The 13,214-nt window shown below is 32.1% G+C and overlaps 2 protein-coding genes across 2 annotated transcripts in view; both read left to right on the forward strand.

Moving 5' to 3' along the window:
* Positions 1-13,214, forward strand: part of LOC136987102 (deoxyuridine 5'-triphosphate nucleotidohydrolase-like) — a 359,911-nt gene that overhangs the window by 63,294 nt on the left and 283,403 nt on the right. The window lies entirely within an intron of this gene.
* The window catches only part of Moca-cyp (nuclear cyclophilin protein Moca-cyp), a 54,859-nt gene that overhangs the window by 33,694 nt on the left and 7,951 nt on the right, over positions 1-13,214 (forward strand). Inside the window, exons 14-15 of the mRNA XM_067284695.1 lie at positions 2,686-2,768; positions 7,152-7,223. Of these exons, the coding sequence (XP_067140796.1) occupies positions 2,686-2,768; positions 7,152-7,223 (155 nt within the window). The remainder of the gene's footprint in view (positions 1-2,685; positions 2,769-7,151; positions 7,224-13,214) is intronic.

The raw sequence follows: 13,214 nt of genomic DNA on the forward strand, positions 1-13,214 counted from the left end.
TCAGCCCATATTTATGAACTATTTTAAATCAAGACTTGGTAAGAAGTTTCCTTTTCCACCTCAGCTATCTTTAAAGCAAAAACAAGACCCGTTTTTGGAGTATAATACAGTGAATCAAGTTATAAACAGACTAGAAAATTCCTTTCAATAACCTTAAATTACAAATGGAATGACCATCACCATCTGCACTGTTTTCTTGCTTTGATATGGGATGAAAGAAAAGGGAAATAGTCTTCCCACAGGTATTTCCAGTGAAAATTTAAAAATAAATAAATATCGGGTTAATGATGCCAAAATACCCAACTGTCGTTAAAGTAGTCAAAGCATTGTTGGCTCTCAGTCATGGCAATGCAGATGTTGAAAGAGAGTTCTCCATTTCTGCATGGGTTCTGACAGAAGACAGAACTCTATGTCAGAATGAATGATGAATTCATTGTTGATAGTAAAAGATGGACTCTGTGTATACAACAATAATGTCTTTTTGGTGCCAATGACAAAGAAGTTACTTGGGTTAGCCCGCAATGCATATGTTACTTACAAGGCTTTTTTGGACAAAGTAAACTGAAAGAAGAAGAAAAGCACAAAAAAGGATAAGGAAGGAAGAAAGAGAAAAGAAGAGGAGGATAAAATAAAAGAGCTTGAACAGGAGATAAAGAAAATTGATATTCTTGAAGCTAAGCTGAAGAAAAAAAAAAGAAGAAATGCAAAGGAAAATGAGGTCTAGAATGTTTAATGAAGCTACTAGACTACGAAATGCTGTTGAGAAAAACAATGTTGAAGAGATACATCTTGCCCAAGGGCTGTTGGAAGGTGCAAAGAAAATTCAGTGTGGTGAAGAGGAGAAAACAAGAGAAGTGCAGAAACTGCAGCATGACTTAAACAAAAGAAAATCTTCTTCAATTATAAATTTTTTTTAACAAGAAATCAAAAAATGTACCTTGAAATAAATGGCATTTGAAATTTGGCATGTTATATGGAGATGCATTCTGATAGTTATGTTACTCTTCCATTTCCTTTGCTGTATAATGGTAGGAACTCCAATGGAGTACATGAAAACTTAATGTGGGCCCATTTTGGCTTAATGCAGTTTTGCTGGTCACTTTTCTGGAGTATAAACTGAGCCTAACTATTTTTTGTATTTAATTTTTTCAGTCAGCTATTAAGTGGACTAAAAAAATTAATAATCATATGCAATGTTATTGATACAAAATGTGTGTGTGTGTGTGTGTGTGTTTTTTTTAAATAATGTCTCTCTTAGTTCACTTTAACACTATTAGCTTTTTTTCAGTGTGAACTCTCTTTTTTCACTGCCATGACTGCTTTAAGCCTTGAAACCATAAACTGTGGAGTATAGATGACTGGAAATGGGTAATAACTTATTCTCAGGCAAAGGCAGAGTATATATTGGATTTGGTTATAATATCAAGCAAAAACCAGATGAAAATTTAAAAAACAATGCCAAAAGTTTGCAGTTAAATTTCTTCGAGGAGTGATGATGTGAGCTGCTTGGAAAGTTTTGTAGCAGGCAGTGCATTTAAATGGAACTATGAACTCTGATAATTAAGTTGATGTTCTCGAGCATAAGTTATTACCAATTATTGAAGAATCCTTTGGAGATAATCATTGTATTCTTTAACAGGATAATGCAACCTGCCACAAATTAAAAAATCAGTTTAATGGTCAGAGGATTGTAATATTCTTGTCTTTGAATATCCTGTTAACGATCCTGACAGGAGCCTCGTTGAGGAGAATTCTGAAAGAAAAAAGCAAAGACAATGATTGATCTGAAGGAAACCATTGTGCCGAGCTACATATTAAACATAATACCCAATATTTGTTTAAATCAAGCATGTGTATTTGAAAGCAATTCTGAGAGTGAGGTGGTCTAGTACCTATTATCGGTTGTATTAAGTTACAATGAAAATAAGTACTCATTAAAATGTTTTTGTAAATTATTATTATAAATTAATAAAATCAATTTAATTTCCTTTTTTTTAAGATGAAGTATTCCATACAAACCTTATGGAAAATAGTTCTTGGTGGATTTGGCTAAATCTTTTGATCAGGACCACTAGAAATACAAAATATCAAAAGTCTCCATCAGCCCACAGTAAAAGATGTGGACAGTTTTTTTAGTTATCAAGTGTCTAAGACTCAAAATCAGGGTAATATGCAAGTGTTGTGATGCCTTAAATTTTTTGTTTTGAAGTATGTAATATGTGTTCAAACGTTATTGCTGTTTGACAAATTATCTGCATTTATTATGCAACACATGTGAGTTTGATTTTCATGTTATTTAGATTCATATCTTGCTTATGGATAGTGTGCATATCTGTGGTGCATGAGCATCATTTTTGCATGAAACTCGCTGTGCTGAGACTTGATAACAGTTGAAAAGCAACTGTGTTGGAACATACTAGTTTATATTTTGAAACAAAAAAGATTTAGGGTTTCACAACACATGTATGAATCATGCTCTTTTTGCATCTTAAATGATCAATAACTGAAAAATTGTCCATTTTTGACTTTTTGTCTATGGAGACACTTGATTGGGACTACTTTAACTACAAGATACCAAAGATTTGGCCGAATCCAACATGACCTATTTCCCGTAAGGTTTGTGCAGAGTTGTTTATGACTGTTCTTTTTGTTTTGCATTTATTTCAAGCTAGTTTTTTTTTCCAGATCTCCAACTCCAGTGATCAAGAAGCAGAAGAAAATAATCAAGTCGAAACTTTAAAATCTTATGTTAGAGAAAAACAACATGGGTAATTTATTATTATTATTATCTAATTTAAAGCTCATTAGCTTGTAGAATGGGAATATTGTCAAAGTTATATAATTATTCATTGAATCAATTCATTTAGTCAACATTTCCATTCAAAAAGTAATGATTAATGTTACATAGTTATTGCATAAGTAAGTAAACACTAGTATTACTTTCAAAATTTGTTCTTTTACTTAAATTATCATCATGTACACAAACTCGTGCAAACACATGCACAAACATACACACATGCACAAAATAAATGCTTCTGCATATAATAATATGTCATAATAATAGAAATATTAGTAACTTAATTAATTAAATAGCTTAGGAAAGTGTACTGAATAGAAATTGTTGCATATACAAACTAGAAAAGCATTGTTAAAATTTATAAAGTATTTTATTGTAAAAAATTGATGGTAGATGTATTTATAATTTTTATACAGTTAACTGTCTATAAAAATGTTATTGCTGAAAATTTACCATGTTAATAGAAATTGTAAGACAAAGAAAGATACAAAGTAATGAAATAAAATATATTGTGTGTAATCTACAATATAAAAGATGCAAATGATTAGAAATAGAGAGGAAAACATTATATTTAGTAATATTCAATTATAGCTTCAAGCATGGCATCAAATCAGAGAGGACCTGAAGCTGTTTCTGGTATCTTGTACTATACTGCATCTGTTCAAATCTTGTTTACAGTAAATGCTGGTGTGGCTTGATGAGCAAGTTTCTGAACTGGTGGTTGCACAGCAATTTTCAGCCACACAGACAACTGCAATTATGTGTTGCAAGAGTGGATTGGTGGTCACATGCTCGAGACATAGCCATAACATAATAACCGATAAAATTCTAGTAATGGTCGTCAGTATAGGTTGTTACGATATAATAAACAATTCTTCATGTTTGCAAAAAGATCTTTCAATCTTTTTCAATCCTTTCCAAGGTGTAACTGTTCAGTGCTGGCAGTGGATTAGAATCATATGTTGAAGTTGCTGTAAACATTAAATCAATCAATTTCAAATTGGTCAGAATCAACATCAGTTGATCTCACTTTGAATGAAGACATCTAACATTAGCATAGAAAAAGTCTAAACATTTAACACCATGGTTTTTAAAATTATTGGGTGTTAACCAGTTGTTTGTGTTATGCTAACATTGGAGGAACCGGTTTAAGTTAAACTGTTGCTCACTACTCCAGTTAGAGTAAGCATCAATTTTTTTTTCTGCAATTAACTAGTTGCTGGTGATTTAAGCACTGATTGGCTTTTATCTACATAGACTAAGTCTGTTTCAACGAATAAGATATTTGTTACCACCTTGTATTTTTAAATTTACCCACAAATCCATTCCTTCCCATGTTAAGTCTCAGGGAGACCCTTCTTTTGTTCATTGGACAATAAATTTCTTATTCACACGTGTTGAGCTCTAATTGGTATATTATAGCTAAATGACTATGTTGTAACAAATAAGCATCGACTTGGGTTTGCAGGATGGGAACTTTCTTGGAAAAGTTACACCTTTTCAGAGCTACATTGTCAGCTACAAACGTAAACAAACAATTATAAATCATTATTCTCATTTATTTTTAGCTTTTTAGCATTAAATAAATTTTTATGTGTATTTATTCTATTTAACAAATATGCATGTTTTTAAACCATTCAGCCATAAAACTTTTAAAAAACAAAGTACTTCTGGTTATTGTGGTACTTCTGTAATACATAAGAAATACATGTATAATCGTTAATATAATAGAGTAATAATCACTTATTATAGTCCACTGTTAGTATAATAGTATAAATAACATATAAATAGAATCAAATATACATCATTGATACAAAAAAGTGTATTGACATAGATATGAAAAGCTACACGCCCCTTCAAGCCAATCCGCATTATAAACTATAGGCTGTATTATCTCTTTACGTCAGTTTAGAAAGCTGCAGTTTTTTATTTGTGAGAATATAGACCTGTCTATCTAACATATATAACAGATTAATCAGATGTTTATTTTAAAAAATTTTTTTTTTATTTCTTAAAATTTCAAATTTTATAAATTTTTTAAAAATGCACATACTATTTTAAAGTGAACAATCATAAAGTGTGATATGTGCATGATAAAAGACAAAATACAGATCAGATCTACAACAATTTTTAAGCGAGATATAGCAAATTAAAAACTCATTATAAAAACCAGAAACTGTCTACCCAACTATGATGTTTCAAATTATTGAGATGCTTCCATCATACAAGAATTCCAAGTTATCTGCTGTAATGATTCTGATTACTGGAGCATTCATTTCTTTACGTAAATTATACCATTTCAAGTCCAAGTGGAAGAAGTTTTCTTTTATTCAGGGTTGAGTCGGTGGACTAAGCCTGTGACTCCAACTCCAACACCTCCTACATCTGAATAATAATTTAATATATTCATTGATTATATTAACCCAGAATGACATTTAATCACTACCAAGTGAATCATCAGACATTCTTATCAAAACTAAACATTGACATGCAATGTGTTTCACCTGTAGTTATAATAAAGTATTCAAAAACACTAGATTAATTCATGTCATCTTAACCATTTTGTATGAGTCTTTTGACAATAAAAATTTAGAATTAGCTAAAACAGAATGTAAATTTTTAAAAAGAAAATCAACAGTGATTGATATGCAAAGAAATATCTTGTATTACAGGAGGCTTCTATAATGCAAGATAGGAGGTTAATATAAAATACAGTACACAATAAAAAACAGAAGTTGAAGTTTGAAGTTGCAGCCATTTTTGAGCTGCAATTTGAAAAAAATTTAGACCTATAAATTCCCACTGTTTGTGTGTCCTTAATCTTGAGAATGGAGTTAGTTAGATGAAAATTGAGACCAGATATGGAAAGATTTAGGGGCAGGAGGTCCCAATTAACTATATACAAGCTTCCAGTTTCTACTAGAAGTCACATTCTTCCAATTCAAAAATTTTCCCCTAACAGGTGTTTGATAGATGATAGATGACACTATTGCTAATAGGAAAAAGTATGACTTATAGGAGCAAGACACTACTAATTTGAGGTGGAGAACATATACTTTAAATAAATTAAAAATTGCAGCCTGGCATTGTGATGATGTCACAATAAAATAATTGATTGTTACCAACTCTGATTCTTCTAACAGATTTTCTTATGACTCCAACTTCACAACCCTGATTTTTTTCAAAACTAGACTAGGCCTGGCCGACCCAAATTGTCTCGCGGGCCACTGGCGAGTAATTGTCTCGTGGGCCACTGATCACGCGTAACATTACAGTGGGCCACAATTTAGGCAAACAATTTAGGCAACGTGATGGGCTGCATACGGCCCATGGGTTGGCCAGGTCTGGTCTAGACATATACAGGGTTCCTACACAGCTGGAAAGTTAGGGAAAGTCAAGGATTTTCATTAGTATTTGGAAACAGACATGGATAGTCAGGAAATTTGTTCCCTTGGTTATTTTGTTGATTTTTTTTGTTTTTTTTTTTTTGCTGACAGTTAATATGATTGACCAAGTGTAGCTGTCTGCAGGCAGCAAGAAGTATTGTGGTACAATGCAACTTATGAAAAGGTGGTGCAGAATATTTTCAGGATGAAAAATTTCACCCAAACATATACAAAATTTCCCCAAAATTATAGCACATAAAATATACAAACATATAACAATATCAGTTGTTAAATTTTAAAATACTTTGTTCTTAAAACTACTGTATTAATTATGCAGTATTATAAGTTTGAGAGAATAGAATCAATCTTATCTATCAGGGATGACAAAAGAGCTTGCATTTCATTAAATTGAGCATTTTGTTTATTAATTTCCATGTGATATTAGACAATGTGCTTAGAATTTTTTGGAAAGCACTGTCCCAAGTGCAACTGGTAAGTTACCTTTAGAGAGTTTGGTTGATCTGCTAGAACATTCAGTCATCCAATATTTATAGTGTGGCTTCCCAAGTTTGGAGTTTCATTAAAATTTGATAAGAGTTTTCATATTGAATTTTAACTGATGCATTTTATTGTCATTAGCATTTATAGTAGTAGTGATCACAGTATGCCTTATTCTTACAGCTTTGCCTTGATTTTTTTTTCAATAATTTACTATGGCTTGTAAGAAATCCACAGTGAAGATGGAGTTTCTTCTCATAAGAACAATAAGATAACTCATTTTCAGATATGTTAATCTCATGGAGACTGCACAAAATAGGCACCATCACTAAATGCTATTTTATAGCATGTCAAAAGAAATAAATGCAATTGAAAAAAAACTTACTTATAGAAATAATAGAATTAATACAAAATATTGGCCAGTTGAAAGTATTTTTTATTTATTTTGATTATTTATTTATTTATTCCAGAGATAGTGAAGAAAAAAATGAAAGAACTAATGGAAGATACAACTGGAAGGACAATTTTAGAAGAAAGAGCAGGTACAGTTTCTATACAATACTTTTAAATTTATATTTTCTTGTCTAACTATTAATTCTTAGCAATTACTGGTAGAGGCAAGTCAGCAAGTAAGTGAGCGAGTGAATGAATGGCTTAACAAAGCAAGCCTTACTATACTAGAATTAGAACACTTTCTGTTTATCTGAATTCACATTTTATTAAAAAACTAAAGAAATGTGTGTTATCTGGACAAAATATGATTATCATCGTCATCTGCTAATTTTTTTTTTTGACCTATCTAATTTTATTCCACTCTGTCCATTCATTCCTAAGATATCTATTTTTATCAATATTTTTTATTTCACTTAAAAGTTCTTTTCTCCTTCGGTCAAAAAAGTTATGTTTCGCAAAATGTCTGTGAGGGGTGCACTCATCATGTTCATCATTTTAATTTAATATTTTTTAAATAACAGAATTTTGAACTTACTTAAATTATATTAGTCTATATTAATAATCATCTTCAAACTGGATTAGAGGTGGTGAAAATTCATTTCCAGTTGTGGAACTGATCCAAGTGAGAGACTATTCCTACAGAATGGTTTCTCAGAACTGCTTAGTCTGTTATACTAGAATGTTTCATGGTAACATTATGTTCTGTCGGAATTGCTGTTGGACTCAACGGTTTCTCATTGGTTTTATAAATGTATATAAGGACATTTGTCTCTCTCTGTTCTTAGTTTTTTGATTTATCTTCACCAAATTTTTCTTGCTTATTATCTGGGACTCTGAGGAAAATATAGAATATCATTAAACCTGGACACCCCACTCCTCCCAATTTCATCCCCTTTATTAACTTCTAAACTTTTTGCCCTATCTGTACCAAATTTTTTAAAACCCATTCTCTGAGACTCCAAGAGAAAAATATAGACTTCCATGAAATCTGAATGCTCCACTTTCTTTCTGATTTGATCTCCTTGACACTTTGTGACAAATATAACAACAATAGTATGTAAAGTACTATTTTTTTTAGTATCTTAGGAAACCGACTATAATTATGGTCGGTAAAACTTCCGTTAACCTAACGGGTACTTTACGCGGATTCGAGATTAGTTTGCCAGGCCTGGGCTTTTAAGCGTGCACCGAAAAATTAGTAATAACAACGATAAATATCAAGTCAAATCAAAAGTCGAAGTCAAAAGTTCAAATATATTTAATTAGCAACTAGAATGTACTACGTACAAATATCAATAATTCCAAACAAAATTTATTAACGAAAATCAACAAGTCAACCCGACAATAAACTTAGCTTAACTTAATAGTAATTCCCCTTTGAAATTCGACAAATCAAATACTTAGCAACTATGAACAAAATCTCTTACTAATTAAACATCTATCTGTCACCTCACTATACGAAGAAACTTTCCTCAATCCTTTCGATATCGTCAAATCGTCAATCGAACTCCTCTTTAGCACCTTGGATCGTCCAATTATCAATCTGGACTTCTATCAGAAAATACTTCGCTTTCGAATTAACCTCGCTCTCACAGTCGCCTCGATTTGGAAATCACCTCTCCTTCTTCGGTTAACGTACGGGTTTTATACTGTGAGGTGACGTCACACTTGAGCTGGGTTACTCCTCTTATTTACATACTTAGTTGCTAACATTAACTTTGTTCTGGCAGCTTTAAGTTTCCGACAAAGCTTATAAACTGTTTACAAAATATTTATCATAATTTTCTGGGATGTTTAAGATGGTTTATCAAGTATTTCTCTACTAGTGATTGTGGGGACTCCCCCCCATTTTTTTTCTGCGGACTGTTACTTCCGCCGGGCAGCGCAAGTGCGCAAGATGTTTCCTATGGCGCTTATTTCTCCGTGAGTTGTTTTTTCTTCATTTTTCATTACTAACAAGAGAGTGGTGGGGAACCTTCGTCCTAAATAAACATAAACCCCAAACAAAAGATAATAAAACAGAAATAATAAAATAAAAATAACGTTCGGACTCGGTTCCTTACAAGTAGACTAAAATAACAAAACTTGTAATATAGTTGAAATTTTAATGTTTATCCTTCTCACTTTTTGGCCAAGTAATGTCACACATATCTGCTAGTTTACTAATAAAAACAAATAATTATGAACTCTAATAAAAGTATAAATTTTTAAAATATCTTTATAAATTTAAAATACTCAAAACTAATTTCATTATTCCTTAAAAGTTGTGGAATATTGTCAATTAGTTTTGTGTTCAAATCTAGATAAAGAGTCCACTGTTCCATAAAATTACAAAATGAAGAATGTGTTGGTAGTTCCAGAACTGTAAATGTCTCAAACTTTGATGTGGAACTGTTTCTAGTAGTTTAGAGCAGGGGTGGCCAACTTTTGTGCACATAAGATCTACTTTTTATCGTAAAACTGTGTCGCGATCGACTTGTTGTCATAGGCATAGTCTGAGTGGGGAGAGGGAAGTGTGAAATACATACTATGTTTATACACAGTTTCAGTACGAAGTGCACTCACTGCTTATGAGTCGAGTCATAACTGCATGCATACAGTTGCGTTCGGTTACAAATATAATACATTAAGTCAAGACATCGCTAGCGATCGACCAAAATTGGCTTGGCGATCGACCGGTCGATCCCGATCGACATGTTGGCCACCCCTGGTTTAGAGTCTAAAGTGGTTCTGACAAACTATCTGCCTCTAACTCTGGATTGTTCAAAATTAGGAGGTACCACTGCATAATTGTCTTTTATTGGATATGTATTTGAATTTTGAAAAATTTGATGCGATTGACTTCATTATTCCAGTTTTATTAAATTATGGGTCATTTATTTACCAATCTGTCTGTTAGTGATAAAACATTATGCGTAAGGGGCTGTCCATAAATGGCGTCCACACCAAAAGAGGGGAGTGGGTTAAGACACGTTGGACAAAGTCAGTTGAGAGGAGGGGAGGGATTGAGCTTCAGTGGAGTCGGTTTATTTCATTAAATTGTATACAGTTTATGAATTTTATTATATTTATTTCAAAGTTTCTTGTATGTTTCATTTTTACTTATGGTATCTATCATTTGTAAAGTGATAAAGGGTTTAAGAGGGATCAAGTTTTGTTGGAAGTCCGAAGAGGGGAAGGGTTATGGAAACTTGAACAAACTGAGACGAGAGGGGCAGGGAAAGTAAAAATTTCGAGAAAAATGCAGACGTAATTTATGGGCAGCCTTAATGGAAAACTAGAGTACAGTACATGACATGTTTTGCCCATATTCTACAATATTGTACTTATTATTTGATGTTACCACCAAATTATATCAAAAATCCTGCTGTTATTTTTCTTGTTGGATCCAACATCTACCATAAACAAATTCTGCATAGCAATGTTAATTGGATTTTCTCCTATTATGACACAAAATGTATTCATATATACTAGGGATGGCAAAACTTTTTGAGTTTGTGTGCCATATTGTTAGCACATTTAGCTTTAAAGATGTTTGAGACTTTGAATAATAATATTTAAAGAAATTAAACGAATATGCTTTAATTAGAATAAATGTAAAAAAGCTGTTTGATCAAGTAATAAATCAAAAAGTTGATTGAAAAAGACAGATGATAAATCAAAATCATATGATATATTATGTACTGTACCAGATGATTGCTCCTTACATGCCACAGGTTTGCCATCCCTGGTATAAACGATTCTATAAATTACAGGAAAATATCTATGGAATTAAAAGTATTCTTACGGAGATTATATCCTCATATTAATACTGACACCTTGGAACTTTTCAAGAATACAGCAACAACCAAATAGTGTTGACTGCAGTACATATGGAATTGCTTTTGCCGTCTTCTTAGCATTGGTGTCAAATTGCTACAGTTCAATATGATCATAGATAAATGCATTCTCATTTGTTGAAAATCTTTATTTGTCTAAATTAGAGCATTTTCCACAGACACCATTTAGTGGCAAAGGGTGAAAAATTCACCCTTTGCCACTTTGATTTAATTTGATTATTTGGAGAAAGTCTCCAAATAATCAAATTATTATTTGGAAAAAGTGGCAAAGGTCGAATTTTATTTAAATAATTATTTTCAAATTTATCTTCCCATTTATTTTTCCGCTATGTAGAATCCATGTGCAACATTTTTCATCTTACAGCCTTCCACAGACAAATACATTGTAGATGAATTAATCTAACTGTTTACAAAGCATGAAATGAAAAAACCAGTGATATCTTCAAAAACATACCTGTAAACTTTACAGGTACAGAAACTGCCATCAAGAATGCATAGATTAATCGTTTTCAAATTATTACCATTTTATCTTATTTGTTAGATGTACACAAAACACAATAAAGTATGAAACCTTCATTCAATGACTATGTTTTACATTTGTAAACATTTTTAATTATTTAGATATGGAAGGTTGTGATAACGGGGACGTCAAGTAATCATTCTGACATTAAAAGCCGTAATAGTGGTGTCAAGAATTTTCATTATATACAGTTTTGGTATTGGTGTCAATGTCATTTTTTAATAAAACAATATTTCACACTTGGTAGTGCATTACAGATTTATTTCATTACTAAATAAGTTATTCCAAAGTTTATTTCATGATAACTTCTTCAAACTGTTTATAATCATATCATATATACATTTATGCAAAACTGAAAGGAATTGTGATGTGTAATGAATGCATCATGAAGTGTGCATTGGAAAACTGAAATATTGTTTTATTAAAAATGACATTGGCACCAATACCAAAACCGTATATAATGAAAATTTTTGACATCAGAACGATTACTTGACATTCCCAATATCACAACTTTCCATAGTGAAATAATTACAAATGTAAAATGTAGTCATTGAATGTAGGTTTTATTTTTTATTGTGTTTCATGTACGTCGAACAAGCAAGTTAAAATGGTAATAATTTAAAAACTATTGATATACGCATTCTTGATGGCAGTTTCTGTACCTGTGACATTTACAGGTATGCTTTTGGACATTTAATTTATTTTAAAATAAAACATTTTAAGCATTCGGCTCTACCCAATTTCTTCACGTACCAATGTAGGATAATCGAATGCCAACTAATCTGTAGATTGTGCATGTAAGATTCTAGTATAGATTAGACACTACTCCCATACAACTTAAGACAAAGACTTTAATACATGTAGTAATGAATAAGGGACATCTGTACTATTGTCAGCACAAGTACGAGTGAATGAAATTCTAATGCCAGGAGCAAGGTAAGTGTTGTCAAAAATGCTTGGACAGTGTTGCCAATTGAACTTTGGATCTGCCACAAATACTCCCCCACCAGTGTCTATGACAGAAAATGAGCAAGAAAGGATACATGTTGGCTGGAGCATGTGGTAGTTTGTTGGGATGGTGCAGCATATTTTGTTTTCACTGTAATTGGTATTGGGGGAGATTGGGAGTGGACAGTCCAGCTTGCTCTCTAGGAATATGAAGGCATGTTTTATCTGATATATGGAAACTATAACTTCTTTTCCATTTATGTTTAATGTGAATGTCTTGCTACTGCATGAGAGGACATTGTAGATTTGTCATATAGAAGCTGTAAAGACTTCTATACATAATCACAGCAGATAAATGAGAGCATGACTCTATTCTTTATAGGTAGATAAGTTGCAAGAGGAATGGTGCACTTTATGCACTGGTTTTATCCTGAGTATTTTGACAAAAGAACATGAATCAATGTCCTGAGAACTTGGAATGAAAAATTCTTGCAGTAGTCTGAGGCTGGTGCCATAAAGCATGCTGCTCTCTGTGGAGGAGTGCATGTGGCACTTCCATACATCTTTCAGTAGGAGTGACACTTGATAACAATCTTAAATGAATGACGAAAATGTTCAACACAGACAGACAGATGACAGTGGGAATATACAAGTCTACAATTTTTTCAAATTGCAGCCCAATTATAAATAGAGTATTTTCAGAGTATGAGTAAAGGAAAAAGTGTGCTACTTGCATGGTGGGGGAAATAAAAATTTAAAGTAAAATTAAGATA

Source organism: Centruroides vittatus, unplaced genomic scaffold (assembly GCF_030686945.1).
Source record: "Centruroides vittatus isolate TY-2023 unplaced genomic scaffold, ASM3068694v2 scaffold_1444, whole genome shotgun sequence".
NCBI classification, from domain to species: domain Eukaryota; kingdom Metazoa; phylum Arthropoda; class Arachnida; order Scorpiones; family Buthidae; genus Centruroides; species Centruroides vittatus.